This window comes from Motacilla alba, chromosome 2, assembly GCF_015832195.1.
Source record: "Motacilla alba alba isolate MOTALB_02 chromosome 2, Motacilla_alba_V1.0_pri, whole genome shotgun sequence".
NCBI classification, from domain to species: Eukaryota; Metazoa; Chordata; class Aves; order Passeriformes; family Motacillidae; genus Motacilla; species Motacilla alba.
Window position 1 is genome coordinate 87786929 of NC_052017.1, and position 13762 is coordinate 87800690.

The window sequence follows — 13762 nt, forward strand, 5'->3', positions numbered from 1 at the left end:
TCCCAAAACTCATCTTTCAGGTGGCACTGGCACGGGTGGTCTCAGCAGAGGGGCAAAGGGGGTGGAAGAATGAGCAGCCCCGTGTGCTAAGTGTTGGGCTGGAGTCCTCCATGCCCATCTCCACCAAACCCCACATTTAGCCAAGATGGCATTTTTCCTGAGCCAAAAAACTGCTTTGGAAATGTAAAGGTGCAGTATAAGGGTTTATTTAAAAAACAAGGGCTAGGAACACTCCTGCTCCAGCAGCTCTGGGTCAGTTGTGATCGACAGGCCCAGTGTCCATGAGCAACATGGTGCTGACTCTTAAAACAGTTCAAAATGCCCAACTGATATGCTGGGCATCACATAAAAATGCCTTTCCCTTTAATTTGATTTCATTGCAGACAGGGTTGGGGTCTTTTTTCCATTATTATTACAAATGAGTCACTTGGAAAATGGCAGTATTCCCCTCCAGCAAAAAAAAGCTTTGAAGCATGAGTGGGATCACAAATAGCAATTATATTACTTAAGAGATACTTACAATATTGTGCAAGCCCTATTAAACTCAGTGGCAATGATTTACAGTAAGAAAAAGATGCAGAATCTCAAAGTGGAGGTCTGAGTGCTGTGATTCATTAAGCTTTCTGTTACATAAAAAATTCCCTGCTGATTTATCAGTTCCTGCTTTGCAGTCAAATTCATATTAAGTTGAGAATTTTTAGGAGCACTTTCTTTATCCTTACAGCACAAGTTTCTTAATTTCACTTTCAGACAAATATTGTTCTTGCCATCAGAGCTGTAAATCCAAGGTCACCCTTCTGACTTATCTTCTTTTGGGGTTCATGGCAGAGAAAGGGAGGGGGAAAGTTGGTCCTGGGTCCTGTATTGCCATACAAAATTTTTTAAAACCATCACTTTCTCATCCATGAGGTGTGAAATGCCCCAGCTCAGTACTGTCAATGAACAGCAAACACAAATCTGCGCAATGATTCTCACGGAAGGTTTTTTTGGCTACACAGTGTGTGTCTTGCTGTTGCTGCTAAAGGAGCAAAGCCAAGGCTAAAATGGGGTTAGGCTTAGGGAAAGCCTGCAGTAGCTCTGCAGGTGGTGAGAGGGAGTTCTGATGCTTGTATGGTGTCAAGAGGATGCTTGTATGTGTGCTAGAGGACCAAAAGGTCTGTGCTGCCTGCCTGAGCCCTGTGTGCTCCTGTCTGTGTGTGCACACCCAGGGCTGCAGGGCAGAGGGAAGAACAGACTCTTGTCCTGTCGGGTAGCAGAAGCTGCTTGGGAATTTTGGAGGTGCCTTCCCTGAGGTCTCCCAGTGTGACCATGCGTACTGATGTCCCATGTCCCCATCACAGCTGTACTAGGGCTGCTTTCCAGGCAGCCCAGTGCCAAAAATATATTTATTTTTGTCAGCAGTGGTGTGACCAGCAGGACCAGGGCTGTGAATGTGCTCCTATGCTTGGCTCTGGTGAAGCTGCACCTCAAATGCTGTGTGCAGTTTTGGGCCCCACTGTTCAGGAAAGACATTGAGGTGCTGGAGCAAGTCCAGAGAAGGGCACTGAAGGTGATGAAGGGTCTGAGCACAAGTCCCATGAGGAGCTGCTGATGGAGCTGGGGTTGTTTAGCCTGAAGAGAGGAGGCACAGGAGGGATCTGATAGTTCTCTGTAACTATCTGTAGCTGAAAGGGGACTGTAGGTGGGTAGAGGTTGTTCTCTTCTCCCAAGTGAATGATAGGAAAAGAGGAAGTGGTCTTAGGATGTTGCACCAGAGGAGATTTAGACTGGATATTAGGAGAAATGTTTTCACTGGAGGGGTGGTCAGGCATTGGAACAGGCTGCCCAGGGAAGTGGTGGAATCACCATCCCTGGAAGTGTTCAAAAGGACATGTGAAATGTGAAAGTGTTCAAATGGACATTGTGGATGTGGCACTTGAGGACTTGCTTTAGGGGTGAAATGATGGTGCTGGGTTAATCGTTGGGCTCCATGATGTTAGAGGTCTTTTGCAACCTTAATGATTCAAAGAGAAATGAGGATATGAGAGAGACAGAGAGAAATGAGGCAGTGAGGGAGCAGGGTGGGAAGGCACCAGCACCATCAATCAGATGCTGTGGATGGAGGGAGGTCAGGATGGGAGAGGCAGCAGCAGCTGTGCAGCAAAGCCTGCGTGGGCAATTTGACTTTGCTTTCCTGATAAGCATCTCCTAGTCCCAGTTTTGATGGGCAGGCTGTCAGTGTGGCACAGTGATTGTTTATCTGGTTGAAGGTGAAGGAAGCTGCAGGCCCTGGCATGGAGCTGCAGTTCAGCCCTGAAGCTGCCCATGGTTTGTCCCCTGCCTGCTCCAGCTCCAGAGATCCCCTGTGCTGCACGAGTTCCACAGCTTTCTTATCATTGGTGCTTATCTGTGTAAAAGTCCAGCTCACATGAGAACACCATGAGACCTGCAAATACCCATATGCTTTGCAGCTACCAGAAAAATCGGTGTATAGCTACACGTGCTACATACTTTATATACTTTTTAAGACCAAGATAATGATAAACATGTCTCAGTAAGAACATGATAGAGCAAAATCAGATATAAAGACAATGAAGAGATGAGAGTTTAGCCTAGTCTACAGCAAATAGATATTAATAGCCTTTTACAAATTGCATTGCTTCACATTAAAATAAATTTTCCTCACTCCCTCTGGCATTTAGGCAGGGACAGAAATTTATTTTTCTATTATTAATAATTTCTGTAACAACATCATGCTGCTTTCTTCATACAATATGCTGATACTTACAGGTTAATACCTGTTGCTCAGTAACAAAGAGATACTGGAGAATAAAAAAATATATATGTTTTACAGAAGGTTATTTTCAACATGCTAAAAGCTGAGGCTTCCTCTCCAAATAATGAATTCAGAAGATCTGCCTTTCTAGGTTTTTTCATAACTTCTGTGTAACTCCAAAAAGAGAACAAACAAAGCACTTCTCCCAGTCCATCTCAGAAGTGACCTTGGTCTTTATCTAGTATCTCATTTTGATCATCAAAGCCTCTTACCAGGGGCATTTGGTTGCCTTTCTTTCCTTGCTGGGGTCTTGTCTGTCCTTCCACTGCTACCCAATTTACACAATATGTGTGTTTCACCTAAATCCCAGAATAAAGTGGCACAAACAGGTCCTTAAAACAACCTTAAAAGAAAGAAGAGATGGCACCCTTGGGTGTAGATAACAGGTGTCTTAAGATTTTATAATTCAATACCCCAAAACATCCATTGAGAATAAATGAACAGATCAATAATAATTTAAAAATCCATCTCATAAAAATTAGGCATATTTTGTATATATATGGGAGAGGCAGTCAGGAACAAGCAACAGGAAAGCAACTTACCCCACAGAAAGCACCAAGAACATTTTAAGGCAGCTGTAAATCTGATCACTACTCCGTAGAAACAGAAGTGTCAATCCATCCAAGATGGATATGGCAGACTTGAAGAATTGCCTTTATTTCCCTATGGTACCTCAAATACTTCCCTGCCAATGAGTGGGACTCACATGTGCAGAATGTTCTCAGAGCAGCCCACATTTTCTCAGTTTTCTATATGGCTTATTGCAAAGTCTGTGCAATAATTATGGTCCAGATTTTGTATTGTTGTGGCAAGGAAATTTCTTTAAACTATTATTGTTTTGTTCTTAAGAGATACGGAGTATTTAGGCATCTGCTGCCAGTTTGTAAAGAACTATAATCTGCCTCAGGAGATATTTCCCCCTATAGAGTACTCTGCCCCTGATCTTCTCATTAAAAACCAAGAGTTTCAGCCTTTATCTTTCTGAAAAGAGATTGAAGAGTCTCATTCATGATGAGCACCTGCTTGTTCAACTAATGCAGAGGCTTCACCAAAGCAAATGGACTTGCTGCGTTGGCAGCAGGGAACCAGGGGGAACCATGAGTACCTGTGGTCAACCCCTCTGCTCCTGACAGCAGATACCAAGTTGCAGAGGCTAATTCTTGGCCCTTTTTACAAGTACCACATTATAAGAAAGGAAACTGATTATTTTTCACCAGTGTTTAAAATCTCCGTGCCATTTCCTGTGGCAGTCAGTGCTCTGCAGCATTGAACTCTTTTATTAGACTCTGTCAGTGCTTTAGCATTACAGGAAAATTTATTTTTAGATATATATACATATGTAAAGCATTTATATTTAGCCTTATGGGGAAAATAAAATAATGGAAGAGAGGTAGCTGAACCAGAGATGCCACAGCATATTGGGAGAAACTATCAGCATCAGTAATTTGGAGGTGGGAGGAATTGTAGACATTCGCATCCCACCCTTTAAGAGTCCAGACTCCTGATTCAGTTCTGTTTCCATTCGTGCCAGCAGAACTTCATCAAAGAATAGAGTAAAGCTAGAAAAAGGCAAAAAGCAGAATGTGTGTTTTAGGGTTGGTTTGTTTGGAGTTTTTTGGCACAAGGAGAAATGAGGTATGCTGAGATTGGGAAGACAGACAGAGATCGTGTAGAGAAAGTGGAAAGGGAACCATTTTTTACCTGATGCTCACAGATCAAGAAAGAGGGTACACCAGCTGAAATTTTGGGGTGTACAAACAAATGGTGATACTTAACACATCAGCAAGCTCTGCAAGTCACTGCCAAGGCCCTTGGACAGCAAAATGAGAAACAGATTCAAAAATAAACTGTCAGGCAAATGGACTATGAAGCATAAAGGCAGAGATAGCAGCTACTGCTCAGGTGGTCTGTAAGCCTTAGGAGGGGATTTGAAATACCAGCAGAAATTTTGTTTTATACCTCACACTGGTTTTACCTTTTTTTGTTGTTGTAAGGGTGGGCTACTGCCACAGTCAGAGACTGACTACTGGGCTTGATGCACATCTAATGTGAGCTCTTCCAGCCAAGTCTTGAGAGAGTCAAAATATCTATGCATATACATGTACATACTATGTGTGTGTATATGTACATATGTGTATATTATAGATAATTAAAATGCAAGTATTCACAGAGTGGGTGAATCACAGAGTGGGTCAGGTTGCAGAGACCACAGGGCCATCTGGTCCAACCTCCCTGCTCCAGCAGGGTCATCTTGAACACATCCTGGCACAGGATTGTGTCCAGATGGTTCATGAATATCTTCAGTGAGGGAGACTCTACAATCACTCTGGACAACCTGTCCCAGTACTTGGTCATCCACACAGTGAAAAAGTTCTTCCTCACATCCAGGTGGAACTTCAGTGCATCAGTTTTTGCCCATTGATTGCCTCTTGTCCTATTGCTCAGCACCACCAAGAAAAGCCTGGATCCACCCTCTTGGCACTCTCCCTTCAGATTCTGATATTCATGAGGTCTCCTCTCAGTCATCTCTTCTCCAGGCTGAACAGGCCGAGTTCCCTCAGCCTTTCCTCATAAGAAAGGTGCTTCAGTCCTTTACTCATCTTGTGGCCCTGCACTGGACCTGCTCCAGGAGCTCCATGTCTCTCTTGTCCAGAGTAGCCCCGAACTGGACACATCACTCCAGATGTGGCCTCACCAGGGCTGAGTAGAGGGGTAGGATGACTTCACTTGATCTGGGCAGTGTTATTTATTCTAATGCTCCCCAGGATCTCATTGTCCTTCTTGGCCCCAAGAGTAGACTGCTGGGTCATGGACAGCTTGTTGTCCACCAAGACCCCCAGGTCCTTCACCACAGAGCTGCTTTCCAGCAGGTCAGCCCCCACATTTGTTGAATTTCGGACAGTTCCCCTCTGCTCATCTCCACCCTGTCGAGGTCCCTCTGAAGGGCTGCACAGCCCTCTGGGGTATTGCCCACTCCTTCCAGCACTGTGTTATCAGTGGACTTGCTGAGCAGACCTCTGCCCCTTCCTCTGAGTCATGGATGAACAAGTTAAACAACACTGGGTCCAGTATTGAACCTTGGGGGACACCACAAGTGACAGGCCTTCAACTGGACCCTGTGCCACTGATGATTATATTTGTTAGTAAGTACAGTATTAGACTACAGTGTATAGTGGGCTTGGTATAGTCTGTGGTTGGTTTGGCTCCTCTCCCAAATGGGCTAGAGGTGTTTGGATACAGTTTGACATGATTTCATCTCGCAGCAAGGCATCTCAGGCAGGTCTCTTTATGTAAAACCAAACGCTCATAACCAAATGTCCCTTGAACTTCTTCAAGAATACATGAGCTCTTGAATACTCAGACACTGCTCAAATTTCAGTGTAAGTAACATATAATGAGAAAGGCATCCCAGAGAGAGCCCAAGCCCCCAGTACTACTATCCTTCCTGCATGGCAGATGGAGTTGTGTGTTCTGCATGAGCCGCAGGCCATGTCACAGCTTGCAGAGGGTGTCCAAGTATCTTGTTGTCACAGCAATGAAGGGTGACTTTGGAAAGCTTCAGGCCAAAGGTTACCAAACTTCTCTTCCAGACACCAGCATCACCAGTGTCCTTGACCAGTGTGGACTGAATCCCCACTACCCCACTCAAATTCAGCTAGGAAATGGCACATGGTTTGCACTGATCCACCTGGGTGACAAGCTGGGCATCACTGAGGACCCACAGCACATGCAAGTGGCAGCTTGCTGAGTGACCCCAGCAGGTGCCTGCTCTGGTGCTCTCCTCTCCTGCACCAGCTTCACTCCCTGCAGACCATGGAGGCCAGTGAGACTGAGGCATCAGAAGCAGAGGCTTAGGGATCCCTGTGCTGCCCACAGGTAGCCAGTGCAGGCACATTGGTGTGCACACAGACAGGCCAGAGACTTCCTGGTGAAGCACACACCAGTCCTCTGCACTGGATGGGCAATCCTGTGTGCGTTTCCTGCCACCCCGTTTCCCCCCCTCATGGTTGCTCCTCTTGTGCTTGTCAAACCTTGGTCTTTGTTTCAGCTACCTGGGTATCCACTTTGGCTTTCTGTTTGTCCCTGAGTGTGAAGCAAGGATTGCGTTGGGAGGTTTTTCTTCTGTTGATAAAATGTGGACAACTTGAATCTGTTTCTGGCCAGTTACTCCAATTACTGGCGTACCACAAAGGGTAACACGTCAGGGCCTGAAGCAGCAGGGGGAGTGGGGGGGAAGGGCAGTCTCTGTATCTTGGCGTATCCTTCTGCAAAACTGGCAGCATTATCCCAGCATCAACTGACCTGTAGAGCAAAGTTTCCATTTTCTACTCATTCTGGCCATGGCTGAGCTTCTCAGCACCCATCCTTCTTTAACACAGAACAAAACCCCCCTCCTCACCCTTACAGACACCAAAACATCTCAGCCTCAGCTGCTGGCTCTGTGCCCACTTGCTCCTGGGGGCTCCCTGTGCTAGAGGAAAAACACCCTGGGACACACAGGCACACACACAGAGAGCTCAGGCTCAGTTCTATTCACAAAATAAGAGTTTTGGTAAGCTTCTGTAAAGGAAATAGGACAAATTTCAGTATCTTCCTATGCCTGCTTCTGCCTGCAGTCAGAGAGCTGTAAATCCCACTGACTTTAATGAACAGTACCTCTCCAAGAAAGAACCATGTATACCCAGGGAGGTGTAGGGTCTGGAAAGGTGCAGAGCCACACACAGCAGCTGTGGGTCATCAGCCTGACTTCCAGTTGCTGCTCTTGGCTTGGTGCTGCCACTGGCAAGTGGTTTGGTTTTCTCAATATCACAGCACGCTGTCATTTTCTGCCATGGAGACAGTGAATTAGTCTTAAAACACCAGAAATAAGATACTGACTTAACCATGTAGCAGCAAAACTGGATCTAGAGACAATAGAGACAATAGACTGCACTAGAGATTCCTTCCAAAGAGCAGAGCAAAAATATTTTTGTTTAGCTACTCAGCTGCTCATAACCATCTTTTTAGCAATACTAGGGATTGCAGTTAAGTGGTTTTTGCTTGTGTCTGTGGCACTAATCTCAGTCTTTGTCCCGCTCCAGTTAATAGGCTGCATTATTGGCAGACAAGGCAGTAAGATAAATGAAATCAGGCAGATGTCAGGAGCGCAGATCAAGATTGCTAATGCCACAGAAGGCTCCGCAGAACGACAAGTAACAATCACAGGATCCCCTGCAAACATCAGCTTAGCACAGTACCTCATTAATGCAAGGTAAGTTGGCTTTGTAAGTGATCATGCTTCTGCGAGATTGCTCTGTCTGCTCTCCAGCAAATGTCTGTCCTGGGTAGATCCAGAAAGTTGCTTTGCAGTGTCCATTTTGCCTAGTATTACTTAATTCCTAATGGTTTGTAAAGCCTGTATCATTAGACCCTGGGTTTGCTGTTGGCTTACATGAAAAGGAGCTTAATCCGGTGCAATTCCAGCTACATGTTGAATGAAAAAGCTGCAAAATCTGAATACTCATATTAGCATCCACCTAAAATATCAGTGGATAAAGGAAATTAAATTAAAATCATAAATTGTTTAGAGGAAAAACACTTTTCACAGACCCATTTTACTATCCTGAATGGCAAATATAGTGAAACAGATTGCAAAATAGATTTAATTTACCAAGTGGAAATTGCCATTCATTCAGAGTTGATAAACTGACATTAGGTTGCTGAAGAGGCACAGGATTTACTTGTTCAGAGACAGCACCACAAATCTGTAAGAAGCATTCCTTAATGAGACAGGGTGAGACTATCTGCTTCTCCACTTCCTGGTCCCAGAATTAATGACAGCACTGGCTGTTTACCTAAGCCATGGTGATGGCTTAGGTCTCTTAGCAGTTTTTATATGATTATTTAGAAAAATATTAAAATTGATCCCACTTTTATTTGCAATTGTGCGAAGAAGAAAGTGCAATGGATATAGTGCTGTCTCATAGATCTCCTTGTAAATGCTGGACTGAAGCAATATATGGTGGGGGAGGGGGAATAGCTATGTATTTTATGGCTTTTTTTTTCTTTTATTTTCTTTTTTTCCACCACAAAATTACTGTGATATGAATCAAGCTTTGTGTTTAACTATGTTTGCTGTTAAGGTAGTACAAAGTATGTGATTTATGTGGGAGCTGCAGTCACAGCAGGTCTGTGGCTTCCTGTGGTCCAGCCTCCTCTCCATTCCAGTTTTGTAGAGCACCACTGCAATGGTTGGAGTGGAGGAACGGGATGTTTGTGCAGCTCTGTGTTACAGCAGACAAAAACACTGCTTGTCATAATTTAGTCTGAAAGCAGCTTCCTAGGGAAAGATACATGTAGGGGTGGCACTGTGAAAACTAAGATAAACCATTTCCAGAATCTTAAAACAACCTACAGCTCTTTTGATTTATATTCTTTGTAGCAAATGTAAGTCACTTCCGTAAGCCCTGTAATCAAATAAAAATGTGTTCCCTCCTTTAACCCTTAAGGATATGTTCTTCTCTTGGTGTTCAGGGATTCCCCACACATCGAGACGAGAATAGACCCCTTCATTTTTAGTTGCACAAACACCATATGGCATGCACCTGGATCTCGGAAGATAACAATTTAGGATCTTGAAGACAGCTAAAGCATGCAAATAAAATAATGCACTTATTAATGGAGTTGCAGTGAGCTGCTCACCAGAGACAGAAACTCTAGTGAACAAAACTGTTTGACTCACTTTAGGAAAATCTGTGAACTCTCACACTTCTGTTGATTACTGTTTAATGGTTCTTGTGGTGGAATGGGATCTATATGAGGTCTTTTAACATACTTTCGCAAAGAAGAAAACTCCTCAGCAGTCATATACCACGGATCTCTATCTATACCCTGTGAAACCAGAAACAAAGTATTTTGTTCCTGTTAAATTTCTAGCTAGAAGTCATTTGTTACCATCATCTACAATAAACCATCATCTATTATTATGTACCATGTGTTGGAACTGTATTTAGATGAAGTGACTTCATTTGTAAATGAAGACTCTTAAAGTAATGTGTACTAAATTAAGCTGTAAGGTAACATAGGCAATTAAGGTGGCTTCTCATTTTAAAAAGCGACACTGTTCCAGACCTCTCCTTTCACATGAGACATTGCTGCCCAGCCAAGTGCCACCACAGCAGCAGTGCGAGTTCAGTCGCACTGGGGGAGGGCTGAGAAGCTGTGAGGCAGGCGGGAGGTTTGCTCTAGTGAGGTTTAGGTGCTGGGGCAGCCTGCTGCTGCTGCTACTGCTGCTGCTGCTGCCTCTGTGTGCTGGGAGCCACCTCCTAAACCTGCCACAGGTGATGCTGTCTCTTTTAAAGACAGTGGCATAAAACAGCTTTGGGGAAGAGACAAGTACAGCACCTAGACTGCCCAAAGTGTGGTCTGGTATGTGGAAATAATAATTACAAGAAATAACAGCCGTATAAGCGTTCAGCATAAGGTAGATCTTTTTCTCCCCTACAAGATCTATTGTTCATGGGAATCGGTTTCCAGGGCCAGTATTTCTGCATAAACCCATGTCTTTCAGCAACATAAGATGTAAAAAAGCAAAATTATCTATCCACAATATTCCTGAAACATATTGCGTGTATCTTTAAGCTATCCTCCAACCAAAGTTGCTGTCTATAGAATAATTTATCAGCTTGCTTTAAGACTTTTATTGCAATCTGGTGTTGGATATGTACATAGTATATTCTAAATTATAGATATATAAATATATTGATATCATATCAAGACAGAGATTTAAATCTTACAAAGTGTTGGTTTGATTCTGTATTGCTTACCCGAGCGCTGGCCTCTGTATGAATAGAGCGTGTCTTAGCTTGTTTGCAGTTGAAATGTTTTTTTCTGTAAAGCCTTCTGTCTCTTTAACTGGTCTCCACTGTAGTAACAAGATTTTCATTACCCAATTCCATCTTCTTGCTTTTATTAAGACTGAACTGCAGTTTAGTTTTTCTGTTTAATATCTGACTTTGGATTATAAATGAATTTAGCCAGCGGCACTTGCTCCTTGTTGAAGGGCAGTTTCCTGAAGATATTAATTTTTATGAGAAGTTCATTCACAGACCCAACAGGACTGCCAAAGCCACACCTGCTCTCTTCTCTTCACCAGTTTCAGGTAATGCAGCATGTGGCCTTCAGTGCATATATTCAGAAGGTGCAGGCCTGCAAAGGGACAGTGTAAAATTGTCACTGTGAAGTTTTGTATGAAGGCTGCCCTCACCCCCTTTCACATGCAGCATTGTTGCATCCACAGTTGGTTTGGGAAACTGGCACTGCCATGGGACAGCTGATAGCTAACCTGATGAACTCCCACCTTATGTGTTGCCACCAGTAATAAATGGGAAAGAGGGCAAATTACTGCTACAGTTGTACCTATGAGAGTAAACCAGAGACAGGGAGTTGGAATGGCTGCTACCAACACCAGCATTTTGGCCTGTGGGATCTGTTCTCCCTGCTGGGGCAGGACAAGGTTTAGGCTCAAACACATCCCTCCATATCAATAAGGATTTTTTTGTTTTTTTAAAATGCACGGTAGACAAATTTGGAGTCACTGAAACACAGTCCTGCAGTGCCTTTCTATGGACCTCCGCCCCAAAATAACACTGAGTAATACTAAAAAATCCAACTGTATCAACTGAGTTTTTCAAAACAGACTAAGGTATCACATGTAGTTCCTACACTCCAAAGCTGAGGATGTACAGTGGAGTTGGAGTCTCTGATTCAGTGGTCTTGACATAAGCCCCTCTGTGTGAGTAGAAGGTGAGCAGCACAAGGGTGCACTTCTCTCTGCTTAGAAAAGCTGAGTTTCTCAAACATGGGGACAGATAAAGACTTCAGGGTAGGAAAATTAAAACTTCACCTCCTTCAAAGGAGTCTGAATTTCATGCACTCGCCCTCCTTCCCTCCCAGCTCCTCACAGAAGATGTGCTCCTTCCAGCTTTCCAGCAAAAGCTGCTGGGGTATTTGTGCTCCAAGAGCCTTCTTCTCTTTATGGAGAAGAGAGGAGCTCAGTGTTCAAACATTTCCCTCTCTCTCCTCCACACCCCTCTCCCCAGCTCAGACCCACTTCAGGTGTCCTTCAGACTCACCATCAGCAGCAGTGCTTTGGGAAGCTCTAGTCCCTTGTCCCTATTGCTCAGGTATCCTGGTAGATCCTTGCACAAGGCAGGCAGTGTGCTGGTCATTGCCTTTCTCTGGCATTGGATGGCCGTGGGGCTGTTACTCTCAAAACTGTGTCTAAGGGAGGAAAAGAGAAGCTTTTCCAAGCCCTGTGTGGAGTGACCATGTTTCCTTCCCAGCCTGCAGCCTGGCTACAGCTGCTCTCCAAGCCTGCTTACCCAGTCCCCAAGAGGAACCAGCACAAACCCTGTGCTGGGAAGCCTTCCTGAGCCTGACGGGGTGTAGGAAGAAAGCACCAAGTCCTCTGCATGGCCAGCCAGCAGCTTGCTGGCACTTCACTCTGGAAGCAAGGAGCTGCTACAGCTCCTCAGCTCACCTCAGGAGAAAGCCCAGGAGCCTGACAAGTTAGTAATTGCCAAAAAGACAACCCCAAACTGACTAGGAATACACAAGCAACTGTAGCTAGCAAAGGTTTTCTAACTCATAGTCCTATTTCTATGCTAGGCTGCCATAGCTCCCTGCTGGTCACCTGCAAAAAGCATCCTGAAATTAGTATTTGTGTTATTTGCCAACCCAAAAGCCAGTGCACAAGCTGCAACAAGCAAATGGGCAAAGGGAGGATTTATCTAGGCAAGCATTTTGGCATATGAAGAAAACAGCGTGTCCTTGGAATTATTGTACTTTAATGTCTGAAAATGTACAGAAAAGCAGAAGGATATGGGCCAAACTCATCTTGCCTGCTGGTGGGTGGAGTTAGATTAAAGTGAAGGTGGTTTGATTGCTACACCTTCCCAAGAGCCCATCACTGCCCTGGGCTCAGAGGTCAGGTCAGTCTGGAAGTTCCTGGTGCTGGTGGGGTCTGTCTGAGGATGTGTCTGTTGTATCCATGTAGTACCTTGTGTGTCAGCTGGAAAGCTTTGTCGTGTTCACTGTAACCACTGCACAGGCTCAGAAAGGATACCACTGCTGTGCAAGCCGGGGTGTTCTACAGTGTTCTTTTTCACTAATTTACTTATAATTAGATTGCATAAATATTTGTTGTGATATTAAAAAAAAAAGTCTGGGGAAAGTATAAAGCGAAGTGAATACACTGGCTAATCTGATTTGTTTTATATGAAAAATGCACATTGACCTCACAGTGAATGAAATGAAAAACTAACTCACTTTAAAAATGAAAAACCAAAACAACCAAAACTTTACGCCTTAAATGGAAGCAGCAAATTGTTGCTCAGTCTCCTCTCATCCTAGCAAAATGATTAAGGGTACTATTTATGTCACAAAACTGGCAAATTGAAAAAAAATTACCAAAACCCCCGCGTCCCCCTTTCAAAAATACCCCAATTTTGAAAAGCAAAATTCACCATACCAGTGCTGGGGAGTAAACTTCATAGTTATTTTAAGTTTTCTTTTAAGTTTCATTTTTTCCATCTTTTTGCCATTACCTGCATTCCTTAGATTTCTTTTTTTCATATGTAAAATGAACTAGCAACACCCTCATACCCTCTTCCTTTTACTTTTTTTTCTGTTCTGAAAGAACTTTAGAGTCTCAGTAATGTTTTCCCCATCAAATCATGGAAAACCCTTTTGTTATTTCTCTTCTTTAACACATAACATGTTCCTCCTTTGACCCTCATTTTCCCTTTTTTTCTCTCTCTCCCCCTTCTCCCTCCCACTCGTCTGTCCCCCTTGTCCACCGATCTAATCCTGGATCCTGCCCTTTCGTGGTTGCTGTCCTTCCCTCCCTCCTTCCCTCCTCCTCCTCCTCCTCCTTCTTCTCCCGGCCCCACCGCCCTGGCTGAACCC

At 44.1% G+C, this 13762-nt stretch overlaps 1 protein-coding gene across 15 annotated transcripts in view; it reads left to right on the forward strand.

The window, feature by feature from the left end:
• Positions 1–13762, forward strand: part of LOC119698151 (poly(rC)-binding protein 3-like) — a 507654-nt gene that overhangs the window by 479645 nt on the left and 14247 nt on the right. For 10 of the 15 annotated variants that reach the window (XM_038129760.1, XM_038129763.1, XM_038129764.1 and 7 more), the window contains one exon: positions 7897–8066. The exons of 2 other annotated variants lie outside the window; for them this stretch is intronic. In XM_038129760.1, coding sequence (XP_037985688.1) covers positions 7897–8066 — 170 coding nt within the window. Of the gene's footprint in view, positions 1–7896; positions 8067–9303; positions 13747–13762 lie in introns of those variants that run through there. 3 more of the 15 variants (XM_038129766.1, XM_038129768.1, XM_038129767.1) reach the window with 3 other exon arrangements.